The sequence below is a fragment of the Mesoplodon densirostris genome, chromosome 15, assembly GCF_025265405.1.
Source record: "Mesoplodon densirostris isolate mMesDen1 chromosome 15, mMesDen1 primary haplotype, whole genome shotgun sequence".
Lineage (NCBI taxonomy): Eukaryota > Metazoa > Chordata > Mammalia > Artiodactyla > Ziphiidae > Mesoplodon > Mesoplodon densirostris.
In genome coordinates, this window is record NC_082675.1 from 51,565,714 (window position 1) to 51,585,424 (window position 19,711).

At 48.7% G+C, this 19,711-nt stretch overlaps 1 protein-coding gene across 8 annotated transcripts in view; it reads left to right on the forward strand.

The window, feature by feature from the left end:
- The first annotated feature begins 295 nt into the window (after positions 1 to 295).
- The window catches only part of FHOD3 (formin homology 2 domain containing 3), a 503,602-nt gene continuing 484,186 nt past the window's right edge, over positions 296 to 19,711 (forward strand). For 6 of the 8 annotated variants that reach the window (XM_060118622.1, XM_060118616.1, XM_060118617.1 and 3 more), the window contains exon 1: positions 318 to 579. In XM_060118622.1, coding sequence (XP_059974605.1) covers positions 415 to 579 — 165 coding nt within the window. In that variant the 5' untranslated portion in view covers positions 318 to 414. Of the gene's footprint in view, positions 580 to 19,711 lie in introns of all 8 variants that reach the window. The other 2 variants (XM_060118615.1, XM_060118618.1) reach the window with 1 other exon arrangement.

A 19,711-nucleotide genomic window follows, 5' to 3' on the forward strand; every position in this document is an offset into this window, starting at 1 on the left:
CAGCCGGCGGCCCAGGCGGTGTCCACGCTGCTGGGGTCTGCCCTCCAGGGGTCGGGGGGTTCTCCGCCCCGCCCCCGCCGCCGCCGCCGCCGCCGCCGCCGCCAGAGGACTTGGCGCAGGGTAGCGGATACTGCACGAGCCATCCTCCCTTTCCTGTTCCACGCGGCGGGTGGCGTGGGTCGCGGCGGCAGCCGGGCGGGCACAAGGGGGACGCCGGAGAGGAGGAGCCAGAGAGCGAGAGGAAGGAGGGGGCCCGCCGGCCCCGCCCCCGCCCCGCCCCCCGCGGCCGGAGCCTGTGAGCCCGCGAGCCAGCGAGCTGCGGCCGCGGCCTCCACTGCTCGCGGTGACCCCGGCGTCCCGGTCCGCGGCCCCGCAGATCCCGGGGCCCGCGCCCCCCCGGGGCAGGGATGCATCATGGCCACGCTGGCTTGCCGGGTGCAGTTCTTGGACGATACGGACCCTTTCAACAGCACCAACTTCCCCGAGCCCACCCGGCCGCCGCTGTTCACGTTCCGCGAGGACCTCGCGCTCGGCACCCAGCTGGCCGGGGTCCACCGGCTGCTGCGGGCGCCACACAAGGTACGGCCCGGCGCGGGCGGGCTGGGCCTCCGGGACGCAGCCCCTGCTGCGGGGCGCGCCGGGGTAGGGGCGCCGCGGGCAAGCTGGGCTGGGCGCAGCCGAGAGACAAGCGCCCAAGGGCAGACCTCCCCCCTCTCCGTTAGGCAGAGGGGTCCGGGCGCCCGCCGGCTGGCTTGGGATCTCCTAGGCCAGCGAGGAGGACAGCCCCGCGTTCCGGACCGGAGCGGGGGCGGGGAGGCGGCGGACGGGGCAGAACAGGTGCGGCGCCGGCCGGAGGCGGGATGGAGAAGGTTCCCCGCGCCGCGCTGTTCGCTCGGCCGGGTGGGCGGGGTGGGGCTCGGACGCCGGCAGTCGGTCCCCGCACCCAGGCGGGCGCCGAGCGGCGCGCGGAAAGAACCCGGGCTCCGGGGGGCTCTGGTCCTTCGCAGGGGAGACCCGAGCGACGCGCGGGACAAAACCTCTCAGGCCTCTGGGGCCGCTGCGGGTGGCCGCGCGACCCTCGCGACAAAGCACGCTTCCCGGGGACACCTCTCCTTCCTCCCTTGCGGGGCACCGCGGAGGGCGCCGCCCGCGCGCTACGATAGTGCTCGGAGCAGCCCCTTTTCCTTAGAAGAAGCAGGTGGCCTGGGGGACCTTGGAGGAGCAGTGGCTGTGGGAGGAGGGGCGGGGGCGCGGAGGGGCGGCGCGCGCACAGAGCCCCAAATGAGTGTCCCCTGGAAGAATGGCTTCTCAGTCCACCCGATAGTTTTTTTTTTTTTTTTTTTTTTTTTTTTTTTAACCCTTTTCAGGGCAGGCATCTTGCAAAGTGTGTGCTGCGAAGAGCTGGGCGTTGAAAGCCAAGCATTTAGTTACCCAGGAGAGCCCTTCCTCCCACTTAGTGACTGCACCTTGAAGAATTACTTCCCCGGTACATTTTTTTTTTTGGCTTAGGGTTCATATCAAAGCTTGTAGATGCTTTATTCTTTGAGGATCAACACTGATAAATATTTGGAAGAGATAACCCTTGATGCCAAAGAGAACAAAATCGATTAAAAATTTTTTTTAGACTTCTGTATGATGTTCGCCTGCTTTGGAAACAGAGAGGGAGGTTGGTGTGGGTACTGGTGAACATTGGCAGTGGTGTCTATTATATCACTGCTTCCCCCCCACCCCCACCAAACGCCACTTCTTAATGAGTAACCTGTCTTCAGGAATGAGGAATGGGGCAGTTCTATCTCCTGTTCTCTGTGCTGGTGCAGGATGGATACAGTCACTGCTCCTGGGAACCTCTCTGGCCATAAAAGGTTGGATTGGGAGAATGATGTTTTTATTGTGGATTCAGCTTATCAGAATCACTTTTGTCAGTTATTTGGTTCTTCTCAACCAGTGGGTTCAGTTAAGAGTTTTCGAAGGGCTTCTTCAGCATCATGGTTATTTCATTCATTATGGTCTCTGATTACAGTGATCTTTTGTTGAAACCACAAAAGACTCATAATTGTGGCCCTGTGACCTTGAAGTGCTTTCCTTGGATTTCAAGCCCTATGTACACCGGCTGACCTTTCAAGCTGGAAGCTGAAGTACATTTTATGTTTCCATGGAATAGCCCCATAGCCTTGATCCAGTGTTCCTGGTCTCGTAGGAGATCCTGATGCTCCAGCATTACACCACCCCCCCCCACTGCCCCCAACCCCCTAGAAGCCACAGCACAGCAGTTGCCCTGGCTCACAGGACTTTCTGAGATGGGCCTTGTAGAATAAATGGAACCCAAATACGTCCCACAGAGACCCTTGACTCCTTGTCCTGGGGGTGCCCAGCCAGCCTCAGTCTGAGTCTTTTGCCTGCAGACCCCTGCAGTATAGTCAGATGTTTGGCATTGTTTTTCACATCTAGAGCCAACTGAGTGGCTAGTTCTATTAGCCAGGCTTCTGTAAAGCAGAATTCAGGGCATTTATGTGCCTAGGTGCACATTTATATTGTAAAATGCTAGTTAATTTCCAGCAGGGAATCTGCTGGATTGGATGATGCATTTGTGATAGTTTCGAGCACTTGGTGTGTAGGTTTGTACTCTATTAGGGATGTCAGTGCAGGATCTCATTTAATATTACACGTCTGTGAAGTGCAGACTTTTACTATACCTATTTTAAAGATGAGGAAACTGAGGCAGAGAGCAATTAAATAACCTAGTTTCTCTGTTAGGAGTGGGGAGCTGAGATTCAAACCTTGTCTGTGCGGCTTGAGACTCCACTGCTGTTCTGCTCCCTGGACCAGCTGTTTGGCTATGGGCAGAAGCCGCATCTCCTCAGGCTTCCATTCCATTAACTTGGGGAGTTTCCAGAATCAGCTTCCTAGGCCAGGTAGTTTTTGGCCTGGGGCAGGTGAATGTTACAAGCATGAGTAAGAGCCTTGAGACAGAATTCCAGCCTGGTAAAGTTCACAGTCAGAGGTGGGAACAAATAGTTAAAAACCCTGCTGTGAATTAGCTAACAGTGAGGGAATGGGCAAGCCCCTGCCATGGATAAGGTTTCCATGTCCCATGGAGCCCAGCCTGGCAAGAGGAGGAGCTCCTGGGGCAGGGGGTATTCTGGGTGGTGAGAGGGGAGAAGCGTGATTGTGAAACATGCAGACACTCTCAGCATCCTCAGCCATCCTGCCTGGGGGTGTAGACTTTTGCTTGAAGTAGATGGCACACACAGCAAAGCGTGCAGGGCCTAAGTGAGCTGCTGGATGAATTTTCACTAAGTGAACACACCTGTGTAACAAGCCCCTCAAAGGCCCCTGCAGAGGGTCCTAATTTGTAAAGCTCCCCTAGAGATTTTCCTGTGCTGGGAACCTTTGAACTGGTTAACCTCTTAGGTCCTTTCCAGCCCAAACTTGAGTCTATGCATCTTTTCCTAACCTAATGAAATATGTATACATTTATCTCATGTTTGCTGACTCCATTTGAAGTTAGTTGTTCATTTAAACCATTGTCTTGGACGAAAACAACATGTGCTTATAATACTTTATCTTTTTTTCCCCAAGCTGCTAGACTGAAAAATAAAAAACCACCCCAGCTTTTTATAGTAGTTCTAAGAGGATAATTAAATAAATGATTAGTCTGATAACAAAAAGGTCAGAACAGGTACTGTATTCTCACTGAGGGAGATGTTTATTTTGGTGGTTATATGTTTTATCTGGACTATGTGAGGCCTTTTGTTTTCAAATGCTGCGTAAACAGGTGTTTATTTCTGGTTCAGTGTCTTAAGAAGAAAAATAATTGTAATTACAGGACTTATAATTTAGAAAAAACTGTGCAGTAGAATTAGTAGAATCCTAGACCTTTCAAAGCTTAGATGTCTTTGGATTGTTTGACACTAAAAGTGAGGATTCTTGCTTCTTTTTCATAGGCAAAACTGGAATTGTAGAATTAAGTGGTACCAAAAAAGTGGTAACTAGCTTGCGTGTCAAAACAGCAATTATGACCTAGTAATTTAATTCAGGGAATGTTTCCGTGGCTGCTGCGGACCAGAGAGTAGAGTAATAACAGCTCCCAGGTCCTGGCCATGGGCCTGAGCCAAGCACCAGTCCCAGACACGCATCATCTTGCCAAGCCCGCGGCCACCCTGTGGGTCGGGCACTGGTACTGTTGCATCTCACAGCAGAAGAGCCCAAAGCATAAAAAAGTCGGTGGGCCATGTGAGTGGGACATTCCAGAGTTGGCATTTGGCACCAGGTCTGAGCCCTTAATGACTCTACTACTTTTGTGTCTTGAGTTTTTTCCTTCCAGGCAGCCTGCTCACGTCTCAGAGTTCCATGCTCTCATTGGATTAGTCTTGACTGTGCCCTGTTCATTCCTTTCTCACTACCTTTGTCTTTGTGGTTCCCTTGCTGCCTCAGCTATCCCACCTGTCAAATAGCCAGTTGCTGTGAGGATTAGAACCTTGGTCCTCTGAGTGTGGGCTGGGCATCACCTGGGCTCTTAGAAATGCACTCTCAGTCCTCCCCAGACCTGCTGAAGCAGAATGTGCATTTCCCCGAGATGCTTTGGTGATTCCTGTACACACTGCAGTCTGAGCAGCATGGATTAGAGGTCATTTAGGTCAGACTCAGTACAGGGCTAGGAGGGTTCTCTCTGTCTCCCCTGTTCACAGATAACTTCCTTGAGGGTAAAGACCTGGGCTGTCCAGTTCTCCAGGGTTCTCCTGGAAGCTGAGCAGTGCTAAGATGGAGTGTGCACTAAGTTGATTGATGGGTGTTAGTTTTAGAACACAAATCCACTGGTATTATTGCTCTAATGAATTTCCACCTTAATCCTCTTAAGGGACACATCTGTTTGCTACATTACGTTAAGATTTTTTAAAGATGAGATCATTAGTAAAGTTGGCAAGTGTGTTGTGTCACATAGCATCTTAGGACAAAACTGTTTAAGAATGTTGTATGAACAGCTAAGAGTGTCTCTGTGCAAGCTGAGTTGAATCCGACTGTACCGTAATTAGCTCAGTTGGTTGGAGCCCTGCTATTGAGATCAGGATCATGGGATTGAACCCTTTATGGGTCAGTTGGCTTTGCTTCATGCATGGCCACAGACCGCATCAGTAACGCAGCTAGACATCCAGCAGGTGCTGTCCTGGCTCCCTGCAAGGGTTTGGGTTGGGGTGGCCTGGTAGAAATCTTTGGGGGCAAAGGGCTAACATATAATGAGCTTGTGCTGGGCACTGTACTGTGGGCCTCAGCGTATAACTTCACTGACCCTCACAAGAGTTCTAGCAGACAGACAATGGTATCCCCAGTTAACAGGTGGGGAAACTGAGGCACAGGGAGGTTAGGCAGGTTATCTAAGGTCACACTGCTTTTAAGTGGAGGAGCTGGGATTTAAGGTCAAGTCTTTTTTTGCTCCAGAGTTTGTAGCCAGCTGTGACCCGTTATTAGAAAACCAGCAGAGCACATGCTTTCTGTGCAGGGGGAGGGGTGGGGGGAGGAGGCTGACTGCACTGCCTTTGCACGCGGCTGCCTGTCACAGTTTGTGACTTAAATGGTTGTGCTCTGGTTGTCCTTCCAGTGTAGAAGCTCTGGGAGTCTGTGCCTCTTGTTCTCAGAGTCCAACCTGCTTCCCTCTGGAAAACAACAGGACTGCCTTTGCCCTCCTCTGGACTCTGAAATGTTAGTTTTTAGTGGTGGCAGATTTAAAACTGATTAACATGCTAAGGCCAACTCAGGAGCACCCCTCCCCCAGCCTCCTTTCCCCTCCATGGTTTATTTCTCTCTGAAGATGAAACTTTTGAACCTTGGAAACCTTTCTGTCCTCAGACAGAAAACAGTCACCACTCCTGCAACCTCCACACTGTGTCACCTGCAGGTGATGCCCCTGTTGCCTGTGGCCAGCTCAGGAATGTCCCCGATATAAACCTGGCTTTCTAATTCATGTAGCTAGTTCCGCGTCTGTGGGGCATTTTCATTCTTGGGTTTGTCAGCATCTGGTCCTTTCCAGAGGCAATCAGACTGCTTTTTGTTTTGTTTTGTTGTTTTAGCTATTTTATTGGGATGTGTTTCTGTGCCTTGTTCTGAACTAAGTAAGAAAGAATGGGGGAAATTAAGTTATAGTGAACGTTAAGCCTCACCACAGGGATGTAATCAGCAAAATACAGATTGTGAGAAATTATAGTTTTACCAACAAATACACTGTAAAGGAAAAAAAAGATGGAGATGGAAGGAAACCTTAGATTAAAAGAGATTTAAAAGATGTATCAAGCAATTGCAATGTGTGGCTCTAACTGGACACTGATTCAAACAAACACATTGTAGGGAATTCCCTGGTGGTCAGATGGTTAGGACTCCACGCTTTCACTGCCGAGGGGGTGGGTTCAATCCCTGGTCGGTGATCCCCATAAGCTGTGCGGCCAAAAAAAAATTGTAAATAAATATTTGAGACCATTGGGGAAACCTGAATAGTGACTTTTTGATACTAAAAATTGTTGAAGTTAAATTAGTAAAAAAATAAAAAATTAAAACCAAATTAATAAAGATATTTAACATTATAATTATTAAAGTGTGATAATACTACTGTGTTATGTTTAAGTAAAAGTCTGTATCTTTCAGAGATACATACTGAAATATTTGCAGATGAAGTTATGTAATGTCTAGAATTTGCTTCAAAATAATCTTGGATGAGGCGCAAGTAAATAGGTGGGTGAGTATATAGAGGGAACAAGAGAGAATTTGAGTTAAAGCTGGATTATGGGTCTGTGTGGGAGTCATTCTACTATTTTCTGTACTTCTGCATCTGTTGAACTTTTTTTTTTTTAATAAAAGAGCTAAAAAAATGAGGTTATGAGTTCTGATGTGCCCTTTGGGATCAGCATCTTTTCATTAAGTGTCACCGTGTGTCCTTAGTGTGTTTGCTGTGGCTGAGATGGCCAATCAGTAAATTTTTTTTTTTTTTTTGCGGTACACAGGCCTCTCACTATTGTGGCCTCTTCCGTTGCGGAGCACAGGCTCTGGACGCGCAGGCTCAGCGGCCATGGCTCACGGGCCCAGCCGCTCCGCGGCACGTGGGATCCTCCTGGACCGGGACACGAACCCATGTCCCCTGCATCGGCAGGCGGGCTCTCAACCACTGCGCCACCAGGGAAGCCCCAATCAGTAAAATTTTTGTAGTGCTTCCACTGATATCTTCCTTCCCACCCTGATAGTCGTGTTCTCCTTAGGGTCTTTGAAAAACAAACGTAGGACATCAGTCTTTTAATGTTCAGAGTATCTTTCTCGGCTTAGTCAATTCCAATGATGAACTCAGCAGTCATCAGTTACATAAACTGTTAGTTTAGTAAAAAGTGTTAGGGTAGAGATATTATACATGGAGCACATGCATCTAAATTTTTATCACTAAACTGAGAAGTTGCTAAGGCTATAATTAACGATATCAATATAAAAGTGCTCAGTTTCCCAGTGGCTCTTGGAGGCTGTGACATGCTTGCTTGGCCACCCCGGGGTCGTGCCCCATTCCAGCTTGGCCTCCATCTTCAGTATGCCTCAAGAGAGTATCTCAGAATGCAGTGAATTCAGTGATGTTGTAATGCATATGAAAATGTAACTTGATTGTATACCTTGGCGTTCAGCATCACGGGCAACTTTTGATTTCTATGGACGGATTAACCCATTTGTGTATTAACTTTTGTGGGGGGGGAGATTTTAGCTCATTCAAAAAATTAAGTTACCACACATCAGCAAAATTATCTATACACCCAGAAGTTTGTCTATTTTTAGACCCACGTAGTGACAAACAGAATCTGTACTGTATCTATATACAACTTGGAAACATACCTTCTCTTCCCCACAGATTTGGAGCCTAGAAATTAAAAAGTTGGACTCCAAGGGAAAATGTTTAGAACTTAATATTAGAAAAAAGAAATCTCAAAATTGTTGAAGATGTTGAGAAAAGGGAAAATGTTAAAGAACTTGCAATTCAATACAGACTAATACTCCTAGGTTTGGCAGGAATGACACAGAAAAATTAGTTTGTGGGTCACCTCATCAAATATTTTTAGCATTCTTGGAAAGAGGAAAACCCAGAAGAAGACTTTTTTTTGTTATTGATTAGGCTACTTGGACTCTTCATACACTGGTATTACAGCAGGGAATGAAATGCCAGGGTCTTAACCAGAGTGCACAGGACAAGCCCAAGATTATTGTGAAGTTCTCAGAATAGAAGGTAACTAACTGATGCATCTTCTGACTGGTTTATCAGATCCCAAGAGTGGCTTGGGGTTCATAGCAAATGCTGATGGGCAGACACTCCTGAGTGGCCAGATGCTGATGTGTTTAGAGCAGGCTGGAGACGGAGCAGTGGGTCCTCAGAGAGGACATGAGAAGGAGGTCCTTCTGGCTCAACTAGGGTCACACACAGCACTGCAACCGTTCACCCGGTTGCCTAAAATTGGCCACAATTTTGACTAAAGAAGTTTATACCAATGACACTTTATACCACTTTAGGGGGAGTTTTGTTTTATCTGTGATTTGAGGTCACCTTCTCCAACCCTCCCCTGGTTATAATTGATTAATCCAGAGTTGATGGTAACATCCCTCACAATTCATGAAAAGCATGAGTGAGCGGTGGTACTGGGGTGGAGACAGCTGGTTTAAGCAGTGCTTCCCCCCGCCCCCATATCTGTAGTTTTGTTAAATGAAAACAAAGTTTACTATTAATTGTGCTACAGCCTGGGAACCTAGCTTTTAACCCTTATGACCATTGTGAGGGCACTTCCATCTGGTCCTCTGATTTCATCATGGAGGAGCAGGCAGCTGGGGGGTGCAGGTGCTGGACCCCCGGGGAAGCAGCCGACTGAAGACTGGGTATTGAGTCACTCGGAGCACAGTCTCCACTGCCTCCCCGACTTCCGTTGCATCCACAGCCTCGAGGCGGTGTTTCTGGCCTCCCTGCTCCCCTATCTAGAAGTGTGTTCTTGGGCTAACACCCCTCTCACTGTCTCACTGTAGTTTACAGCAAGTCTTGATGGGGCGGGGAGAGGGTTCCCTCCTTGCCTTGGAACATGGCCATTAATAGGAAAAAAGTAAAAGGTTAGAGTTGGGTCCATTCAGTGTTTTTTTGTGTGTGTGTGTGGTACGCGGGCCTCTCACTGTTGTGGCCTCTCCCGTTGCGGAGCACAGGCTCTGGATGCGCAGGCTCAGTAGCCATGGCTCACGGGCCCAGCTGCCCCGCGGCATATGGGATCTTCCCGGACAGGGGCATGAACCTGTGTCCCCTGCATCGGCAGGCGGACTCTCAACCACTGCGCCACCAGGGAAGCCCCCATTCAGTGGGTTTTAATGTGAGGGAACAGCCCAGGAATCAGGCCTGTGTGATTGGCTAAAGAGGAAAGAGAGAGCATGTCACGCCTCTGCTCTAAAACCTCCCTCAGGCCCCCTGCCATTCAGGGTTACTCCGAAGCCCTTGAGTGGCTGGCCTGCTGGTCCATGAGGGTTGGGTGCTTGGTTTACTGGTGTAGCCCTAGAGCCTGGAACAGTGCTTGGTACATCATGCGTATACAGTAAATAGGTGTTGAATGAGTGAATTATCATACACTTTAGAGTTGGAGGGAAAAAAGAGCGGTCTCCTTACCCCAGCTGTCTCCATGCAGAAGTCCCTTCTGTAAAGCCTCTGGTCAAACACATTCTAGCTGCTTCTTCATGTGTGATAGAGAGCAGTTGGTCCCCTCCTTTCAAGTATGGCGTTTATCCATTTTTGAACTGTATTTGCTAGACTTTATTCTTTATTTGTCCCCGATCTTCACCTGGAAAGGTGAATCCTCATATCCCCACAGATGGGGATGGAAGTGGGTCTGGACCATCAACTGGCTGACTGAGCCCAAGAGGATGGAAATAGGATGGATAAGGCAGAAGAACCATGACCTCAGGGTTTGGTAAGTAGAGTGACCTGGGACCTGGGACCTGGGACCTGCAGATAGTGCCTGGAGGGAGTTGCAGGAAGTTTGTATACTTTTCCCTGTGGTGGCAGAAGTAAAAAGCTGCTTTCCTTTCACGTTAAAGCTGAGTCATCTGGATTGTTTTTATTACTCAGATCAGTGTATGTATCTTGATATGTATATGGTCTGGTACCCTAAGGCATCTTCACACTTGCAGTTCCATTTTACTGTGAACTTAAACTGTTCGTGTGGAATCAGGGAGACATTGCTGGGGAGAGATCACAGCTAACAAAGCTAGGTTCAATGAGAGAAAGACCAGGAAGCAAGGAGTCTACCCTTATAAAACAAACAAAGCATCTGTTCCTATCACAGAATGAGCATGTGTATAAATTTTGAGACTATAGAAAAGCACACCGAAGAAATAGAAATCATTTCCTTATTACCCAGAGGGAACCACTCTTAACACTTCTGCATCTTACCAGAATTAAAATATATAATGTTTTAAAACATTTATAATGTTTTAAATGTTTGATAAAAATATAAATATCTGAATACTTTCCTGAGTCATTAAATATTCTTGGAGTGTATCATCTTTAATGACAGCATGGTAATCCAGCCTGTGCATGTACTATGGCCCAGATGTAAGCATTGCTCCCGTGCTCTGTGAGGGAAAGGGCTCTGGCTTCTTCAATGTTTATTTCTCCTGTGCTTGGTCCTTTTTTTTTTTTTTAAACATCTTTATTGGAGTATAATTGCTTTACAATGGTGTGTTAGTTTCTGCTTTATAACTAAGTGAATCAGCTATACATATACATATGTCCCCATATCTCTTCCCTCTTGCGTCTCCCTCCCTCCCACCCTTCCTATCTGTGGTTGGTCCTTAATAAATCTTCATTAAATGAATGTATGAATGAATGAACCATTGGATGTTTAGTCAGTTGCCAGTAAAAAAAATGCAGATAATGCTGTTTTATATATATACTTGCAGAAAAAATAATCTTTATGCTTTGATGGCTTCCTTAAGATGAATTCCTAGATGTTTAGTTGCTGAGTAGAAGGGTAAAGAATTCATCTTAGACGGGAGCAGTTTCCCCCATTTTAAGCATTGGCGTTGGTTGGGAAGATGGTCTCTAAGTCCGTATAGGGCTGTTGAAGACCTGGGCCAGGATGGGAAGCCCAGCTCCAGTCCAACCTCCTTCTTGCAGGTGCAGCTGGTGTCACAGCAGAGAGTGACATTTGAATTCTGGGAAGATAACCCGGTGGTACTCAGAGAAGGTTGTTAAAACCTTGAATAAATTATGTGTATGTATCCCATTGCCTCTCCCTATTTTGAGGGACAAAATCATGACTGTACTTTAAAGTTAGATCGATTACATTTCATGAACGCACGTATTCAGTATTCAATGTTCAGTATGACAATATTATATTAGTAAGACAAAGATACATCTCATTAGTTGTTAATGCTTTGAGAAAACAGAGGCACTCATATCCTGTGGGTAGTGTAGTCACTGACTCTGCCCCTTTCTAGAGACTTGGCAATATACACAAGTCATAAAAATGATTGTTTTTGACCCAGTGACCCTACTTACAGGAATTATTTGAAGAGATATATAAAAATGATGAAAGTACTATATGTATAAAGATATTTGAGGATTGTTTTATAATGAAAAGCTAAAGAATGTCCAACAACAAGGGAGATATTAAGTCATTATGTTTTATTATGGATAGAATATTGGGTAGCTATTAAAATAACTCATACCTTAGTCAGCTCAGGCTGCCGTAACAAAATACCAGAGACTGGGGGGGCTTCAACGACAGACGTTTATTTCTCACAGTTCTGGAGGCTGGGATGTCCAAAGGTAAGGTGCTGGCAGATTTGGTTCTTGGTGAAGCCCTTCTTTCTGGCTTGCAGATGGGCACCTCCTTGCCGTGACCTCGCATGGCAGAGAGGAAGCTCTGGTGTCTCTTATTTTTCTTTTTCTTTTTTTTTTTTTTTTTGCGGTATGCGGGCCTCTCACTGTTGTGGCCTCCCCCGTCGCGGAGCACAGGCTCCGGATGCGCAGGCTCAGCGGCCATGGCTCACGGGCCCAGCCGCTCCGCGGCATATGGGATCCTCCCAGACCGGGGCACGAACCCGTATCCCCTGCATCGGCAGGCGGACTCTCAACCACTTGCGCCACCAGGGAGGCCCTCTTATTTTTCTTATAAGGGCACTAATCCCGTCATGGAGGTCCTACCCTCATGACATCATTTAAACCTAGTTACCGCTCAAAGGCCCCACCTCCTAATACCATCGTATTGAGGGGTAGGGCCTCAACGTATGAATTTTGGGGAGACACATTCAATTCATAACACACTGCATGAGTCATGAAATTGTACATGTGGACATGTAGGTAAGAAATGTTAAAGATGGGACCAGTAACTTCTTTCTCCCAGACCTGCTCACCACGCCCCTTCTGCATCTCATTCGTTGGAAACACCATGAGAACGTCTTGTCAGCCTTGGTTCCTGTGCACCCATCCAGTCCCCACACTTCCATTGCCGAGTCATCCGGGCTCTCATTTGGACTCCCGGCTCTGGATAAAAGTGATCCATCCCCCAACCTACTTTCCCTACCTCCTCCCCCTTTATTCTGGTGCTTCCCCATTATTGACGGGGTAAAATCACAACTCATCATAAGGACACCCAGGGGTCTCTGGGACCGGGCCTCTTGTCTGCCACTCCCACATTGCCCCAACTGTCCTTCCCCCACCCCGCCCCTCCCAAGCCCTGGCTGTGCTAAAATGCTTGCAGTTTCACTAACAGGCTGCCCTGGATGGTAGTTTAAGGTCTTACCTCTCCCTGGACTGCCCCTCCATCCTCCAGCCTGGGGTGAGACCATGTCTGAGGCTCACCTCTGCTGGGCTTTGCCAGCCCTCCCCCTTGGTCTGTGCAGGCTGTGCTCCTAGCCCCCTCCCACTTGTGACACTCTGGTTCTTATTTCATCCCATGTCACCATCTTCCCACCAGCTGTAAACCCTCAGTAGCAGGAAGTGCATTTCAACTCACCGTTCAGTTCAGAGTTCCTAGAAGAGTGCCTGATACACAGTAAGCCCTAATAAATAGTTTTTGACTGTCTGAAAGAAGGTTAAGTGAAAAAAGTGCAGTATATATTTATATACATGGTGATCGAACACTACCAAAGGTAAAATCGATATCTAGTGGGAAGCAGCTGCATAGCACAGGGAGATCAGCTCGGTGCTTTGTGACCACCTAGAGGGGTAGGATAGGGAGGGTGGGAGGGAGGGAGACGCAAGAGGGAGGAGATAAGGGGATATAAGTATATGTATAAGCTGATCCACTTTGTTATACAGCAGAAACTAACACAGCATTGTAAAGCAATTATACTCCAATAAAGATGTTAAAAAAAAAAGAATAGGTATCCTCAAACCTTTGTCAGATTCCTAATCCATAAACATGATTTGCATGTTATTATTTCCCTCACAAACTGCGGGTGAGTGAGGCATAACCAGCTCTTCAGAGTCTCAAATCCTTGTATTCTGGCCTCTTCCGCACTAGGCCCAGGCTAGGTCCTTGGACAGGAATCCTCAGGTTGGCAGAAGAAGGCCCGCCATCCGTCAGGGTCATTTCCTGTTGTGTTTGGAGGGGCGGGCACGAGCCTGGGGCCCTCCTGGGTGGGGGCCATGAGGTCTGCTCCATGGGGCCAGGCTTGGGGGCTGCAGTGCAAGATGGGGAAGCGCTGCCTCCTCCCACTTTCCTGGTTGTTCCTGAGCCTTCCGCAGGCCTCCTTTACTGTTCCTGCCCAGGCTGAGCATGGCAGTTACGTGGTGAAGAGAGTTGTGAGCTTGTGCAGGGGGCAGAGGTGGCCACAGCAGCTGTGAGCAGTGGGAAATTCTGAGCAGGGGGTGGATCTGGGAGACTGGAGTGGTGCCCACAGAGTCCAACCACCCTTCTCTCCACTGGGGAGATTCAGCCCTTTGCCAACCTTGGAGGCTCTGGGGAGATTTTATTTCAGGTGATGGCACTCACCTAAGAGGTATCTGTTACCCCTTTGCTGTATCAGATCCTAGCTGCAGGCCACAGGAGTGCTCGGGCTGGCTACTGATCACAGGTTCCATAAATCACCAGCCCTCTGGCTTCTGCAGGACTCGGTAGGTCCCGAGTGGCTGGTGTCTGAATGACCAGTGCCCGGAGGTGGAAGAGGCTGTCCAGTCTTCCTGGGGTCCTCCATTCAAGTTCAACAGTACCATGTGTCTGTCTGGGGGCAGGGAAAAGAGAGCTGTTGGGCATCCTGTCCAGAACAATAGTCAAGGATACGAGCGGTTTTTTGTTCCCAGAACTGGGTGCATTTTTGTGGACGGTGATTCATCACCGAATACGCCAGGAACAGAACCCCGGCGTGTCTGTGCAGTTCACAAGGCACTGGGACATAGGTTCGCCTGGCTGATCCTCACACAACCCTGCAGGAGAGGGAGATGGGGCATTTAGACCCTGTCTCCAAGTTCAGAAAACGAAAATGATGTTGCTTTCAGGACTGACGCACAAAGGTGGCAGGGCTAGAACTCAGGTACACATCTTCTGACTCAGGCCCAACAGTCTCCCACAAGGACTGCCTGCCTCAGTCTGTCAGTGGTAAGTGTGAGGAACACATGCTGGCGCCCAGGGAAGTTTGTATTGATAGACGAGCACAATCGGGGAAATTTCAGCTGAGTTCGTAGACATCACACGTAACCACCTGGTGATTATTTTTTACAAGGGAGAAGGCTTGGCTAAATAGGAAGCTTTATTTCTGTCAATGCCACTGATCCCAGGACGTGATAATTGACCCTTTTATTGTCATGATCGGTTGGGGAAATAAGTCAGAAACATAACAAAAAGTGAAGTAACCTCTGAAGGCAGCATATGACTCACGTCTAAGTGTGATGTAAGCAGCCTGGGCTATAGAAATGTCAGAAGTGGAAGAAATCCACGTGGACTGCACAGTCCAGAAAGCCTCCTGGAGAGAGTGGGTGGGGTGTGAGTGGTTGAAAGGAAAGGGGAAGGGTGTTCCATGCAGGTGAGAAGCAGATGGGATGGGCACTGGGATCAGGTACGGACGGCTCTGGGCGAGTGAGAGCGGCTGGCCGGAAGGTGATGACCTGCAGCTGTGGGCCATGGGGCTGGGCTGGTACAAACAGTGAGCACAAAACTGTTTCAGAAGTTACTTCCATTCCATGTAGTGGAAACAAAGGAGAAGGAAGGGAAGAGGAGATAAATAACAAATTTGGGAAGAAAATGATTACAGAGAAAAATCGAGGGAAGGAAAATCAGGGCAAAGAAGAGAGGAGAGGGATGGACAGGCAGTAACTGCAAAGCCATCTATGGGAGGAGGAAAAGCATCAGAAACAAGCCGCCCGGTAGGGGCCTGGCCTGGGCCCAGGGGGCAGGCTGTCCCGAAGCCCAGGGCCCCGCTTGCTGCTGATTCCTGGTGGGCTGAGGTGTTAGCCCATGAGGGTTTAAGATGTGACCCTTTCTCCCTCCTTCCTCTCTTTCATGGGGTGTCTGCTCAGTGTCAGACTCTGTTAGGGCCAACACAGGAACCAAAGTGAGTGAAACCAAGGGTGGGTGAAGTGGGGTGGGCCCCAGCTCCGGCCCAGCCCGCGTGCTCCGCACGCTCTCTCCTCAAATCTTTGAACACAGCATCTCCCTTATGGGGCTGTCGTGGACAAAACCAAAAAAAGGATCCTACTCTTGGGCTTCCCTGGTGGCGCAGTGGTTGAGAGTCCGCCTGCCGATGCAGGGGATGTGGGTTCGTGCCCTGGTCCGGGGGAGATGCCACATGCCGCGGAGCGGCTGGGCCTGTGAGCCACGGCCACTGAGCCTGTGCGTCCGGAGCCTGTGCTCCGCAATGGGAGAGGCCACAACAGTGAGAGGCCTGCGTACCGCAAAAAAAAAAAAAAAAAAAAAAAGGATCCTACTCTTGCATGTTGGCACCACTTGGCTTTCGTGGCCTCCAGTCCTGCTGCCCGGTGGGCACCAGCAGGCCGTGCTCTTGTTTCCCTGGCCTCCCTCTCCCTGCCTTCCCCGCCACTGCCGAGACAAAGCAGAACCTTCAGACGCAGCTCCTGCCCCCACCCGCCTGTCTATCTGCTCTCGTGTGCCTGCCCTCCTTCCTAACGGGAGCTGTGTCCCCACTCCTGGCCCGGCCAGGCCCCTTTCCGCTGGACCTTCAACCACGGCTTCCCTCTGGGATCCCTTGTTTAGCCTTCAGATAGGCTAATGCCTCCTTTATCCAGAAATCCCCTCCTCCCTGCATCTGTCTTTCTTCCACGTTCACCCCTCTGCGCAACCCGAGTCTTAGACCTGGTCTGAGCCCTACTCTCTGCCTCACTTTCCCACCTGCTCCATCCGGCACCCTCCCTCCCAGAGCAGCGATACTGCTCTCGCTGAGGCACTTGTCATTCATGGCGTGGACACCTTCCAGTCTTTGTCTTATCTAATCTCTTAGCAACACTTGCCGTTTCTGGTCCTCTCCTCTGAGGAATGCTCGCTGCTCTAAGTTTGATGGCGAGAGATCCACCTTCCCTCTGTTCCTCAGGCTTTCTGCTCCCTCCTGTTCTTTGCATGTTGGCTCTGTTCCAGGACCAGGCCTTCTCCTTGCAGTGGAGCTCCTTTCTTGGGCGGCTTCCAGGGCTTTCTGACAACCCCCTGGTTGGCATCAGGGGCCCAGCGCTCTCTCTGGTCCTGAGGCCAACTATCCAGCTGCCCCCTGGACAGCTTCTCTTGGGGGTCCTGCAGATGTCGAAGGCACACTGTGTCTAGATGGAAGGCATCGTGTTATCTTCCCACAGACCCATCCTGCCTCAGTGTGGAACATCACCATCCAGCCAGCTGCCCAAACCAAGAATCACCCCCTGGCTTTGACCCCATCTCTCAGCCCTCACAGTCTGGTGATTCTGGCACTTCTCTCCCCATTCCATAGATAGCCCTTAGCATATAGAAAGTGCTTGGTAAATGATGAAATGAATGAGAAATAGACAAGATAATATATGAGGAAGTGTCTGTCGCATGGCAGTTGCTCAAAAAATGTGCCTATATTAGTTATCCATGGCTGTGAACAAGTCACTCTAAAGCATAGTTGCTTAAAACATTTTTATTATCACTCACAGTTTTCTTGGGCCAGGAATTTGGGAGCAGCTCTGAGCAGTTCTGGCTCAGAGTCTCTCTTGAGTTTGCAGCCAGATGATGGACTCAGGGGCTCTCCAGTCACAAGTCTGGTGTCCGGGCTGGGAAGTTGCAAATAACTGGGAACTCCTCGGGCATCTCTCTTTATGTCTCTGTGGTCTCTACATCAGGACTCTCTAGCATGGTGGCTTCCGGGTAGCTAGATTTCTTATGTGGCTGCTCGGGGCTCCAAAGAGTGAGGGCCAGGGCCGGGGGATGTCGTATCACTTTTTTAAACCATCGCTTTCCTTGTATTGTACTCCTTAGAAGGGAGTCGCCAAGCCTGGCCCACATTCAAGGGCAGGGGAATTAGACACCATTGTTTCCTGGGAAAAGTGTCAAAGAATTTGTGAACTTTTAAAAAAGAAATCTAGGGACTTCCCTGGTGGTCCAGTGGTTAAGACTCCATGCAGCAGGTTCGGGTTTGATCCCTGGTCAGGGAACTAAGGTCCCACATGCCACGCGGTACAGCCAAAAAAAAAAGTTAATAAAAAATAAATCTATATACAGTAAAATTCACTTTTTTTTTGGTGTTCAATCCTTTGAGTTTTAACATATGTTTAGGCTTTTAGAAAATTGAAGTATAATTGACTTATTATAATAGTTTCAGGAGTAAAATATTGTGATTCGATATTTTTGTAGATTATGTACCATTACATGCCTAGATTCTTGTAACTACCACAGGATACAGAACAATTCCAGCAACCTGAAGAATTCTCTAGGGCTTCCCCTTTGTAGTTAGTCATCCCGTCACCCCAATCCCTGGCAACCACGAATCTGTTCTCTCTCCTTAGAGCTTTGCTTTTTCCCAGAATGCCATCCATATAAATAGAATCATTTAGTATGTAACCTTTAGAGACTTGCTTCTTTCACTCTGCGTAATGCCCCTGAGATCCATCTAAGGGTGCATCCACGGTTCATTCCTTTTTAATGCGGAGTGGTATTCCATTGAATGGATGTACCGTTTTGTTTATCCATTCACTTGTTGAAGGGTATTTGTGTTGTTTCCAGTTTTCAGTGCTATATAAAGTGGCTATAGACATTTGATCTGGAGGCTGATCTCTTTTCTACTACACCATACCACCTTTCCTGCTCTACACATTTGTGTAGAGATTTTATGGAACATAAGTTTTCATTTTGCTAGAATAAATTCCTAGAAGTGGGAAGGCTTTTTGGCAGAGGATTACCTGCCCCTCTCCTTAGCAGGACTGTCAGGAGGTTTTTACTTATTGGGCAAATTATCCTTTGTCAGAAGAATTTGTTATTTGAGTCTTTGGACTTCAGAGTATAATTACTTTTGAAAACACTGCGCACAGAAAGGACCATTCATTTAAAAGTCATTGTTTGTAGTTGTTTGACTGTTCTTTATTCTCGAGCCTTCGAGGCTCTGTTGTGGAGGAATCCCGGTGTCCCGCCCTCAGCCTCATCGCCCTGATGTCACCCAGCACTTGCTCCATACTCTCATCCAGCAGCTTTACAAAGGGACGATGACCCCATGCAGCACAAATCACCAGAACTACCAGCTGGCAAAATACCATAAATAAACGAAGAGCAGCCTTGGAGAACGTTAGCATATGAAAACTGTACTTGGATGGTGGAGCATAGAGATGAAGTAAGCAGAAATCGAGAGGGCTGAGGATGTGATTCTCTTCCTCTGCCAAGTCAGAGACCAGATCTGAAGTGAGGGAGGCGGCAGGCACAATGGGAGGGGTGACATATTTAAGTTCTGAGGCTATAATTTATTATTATTATTATTATTATTTTTTTTTTTTTGCGGTATGCGGGCCTCCCACTGTTGTGGCCTCTCCCGTTGCGGAGCACAGGCTCTGGACGCGCAGGCTCAGCGGCCATGGCTCACAGGCCTAGCCACTCCACGGCACGTGGGATCTTCCCGGACCAGGGCACGAACCCGCGTCCCCTGCATCGGCAGGCGGACTCTCAACCACTGCACCACCAGGGAAGCCCTGAGGCTATAATTTAAAAAGTCCAGTTCCTGAATAACTTTGACCTCTTTACCAAGGGAAAGCTCCATGTCCAGAAGGTTGCCAAGGCCTCAAGGTAGCCCTCAGTGGAGAACCCCATCCTTCATCTGGGCTTCCTACGCATCCCATTTGTGCTTGGCTGGATGAAACTCCCTGCCTAAGGGCCTGCCTGAAATACACACACAGAGCCCCCCTTTCAGCTCCCTTTCCATTCTGCAAGGTTAGCTGGGAATACCTACTTTCCTGAGGGTATTAGAGTACGTAAATTAGGTCAAGGACCTAAAGAGGGGAGTTCTGTGCAATTCTCCAAGTACCTTTAGAAATTGAAGATGTCACCATGTGTATCCTTTGAGAAAAGGAAGTTCAATATGAAATCGTGCCTGACCTGCGCAGGAGTCCTTCACTCACCCTGCGCGGACGTGAGTTGTCCTTTGTCAGGTTCTCTGTGGTGCGCTTGGAAATCAAAGAAGAATAAAGCATGGGCCATGTTGCCAAGAACTCATAGGCCATGATGGTGACAAGCTGGCCTGATATCCTAACCATAGATATCACTTTATTCCTATGGAAAATGCG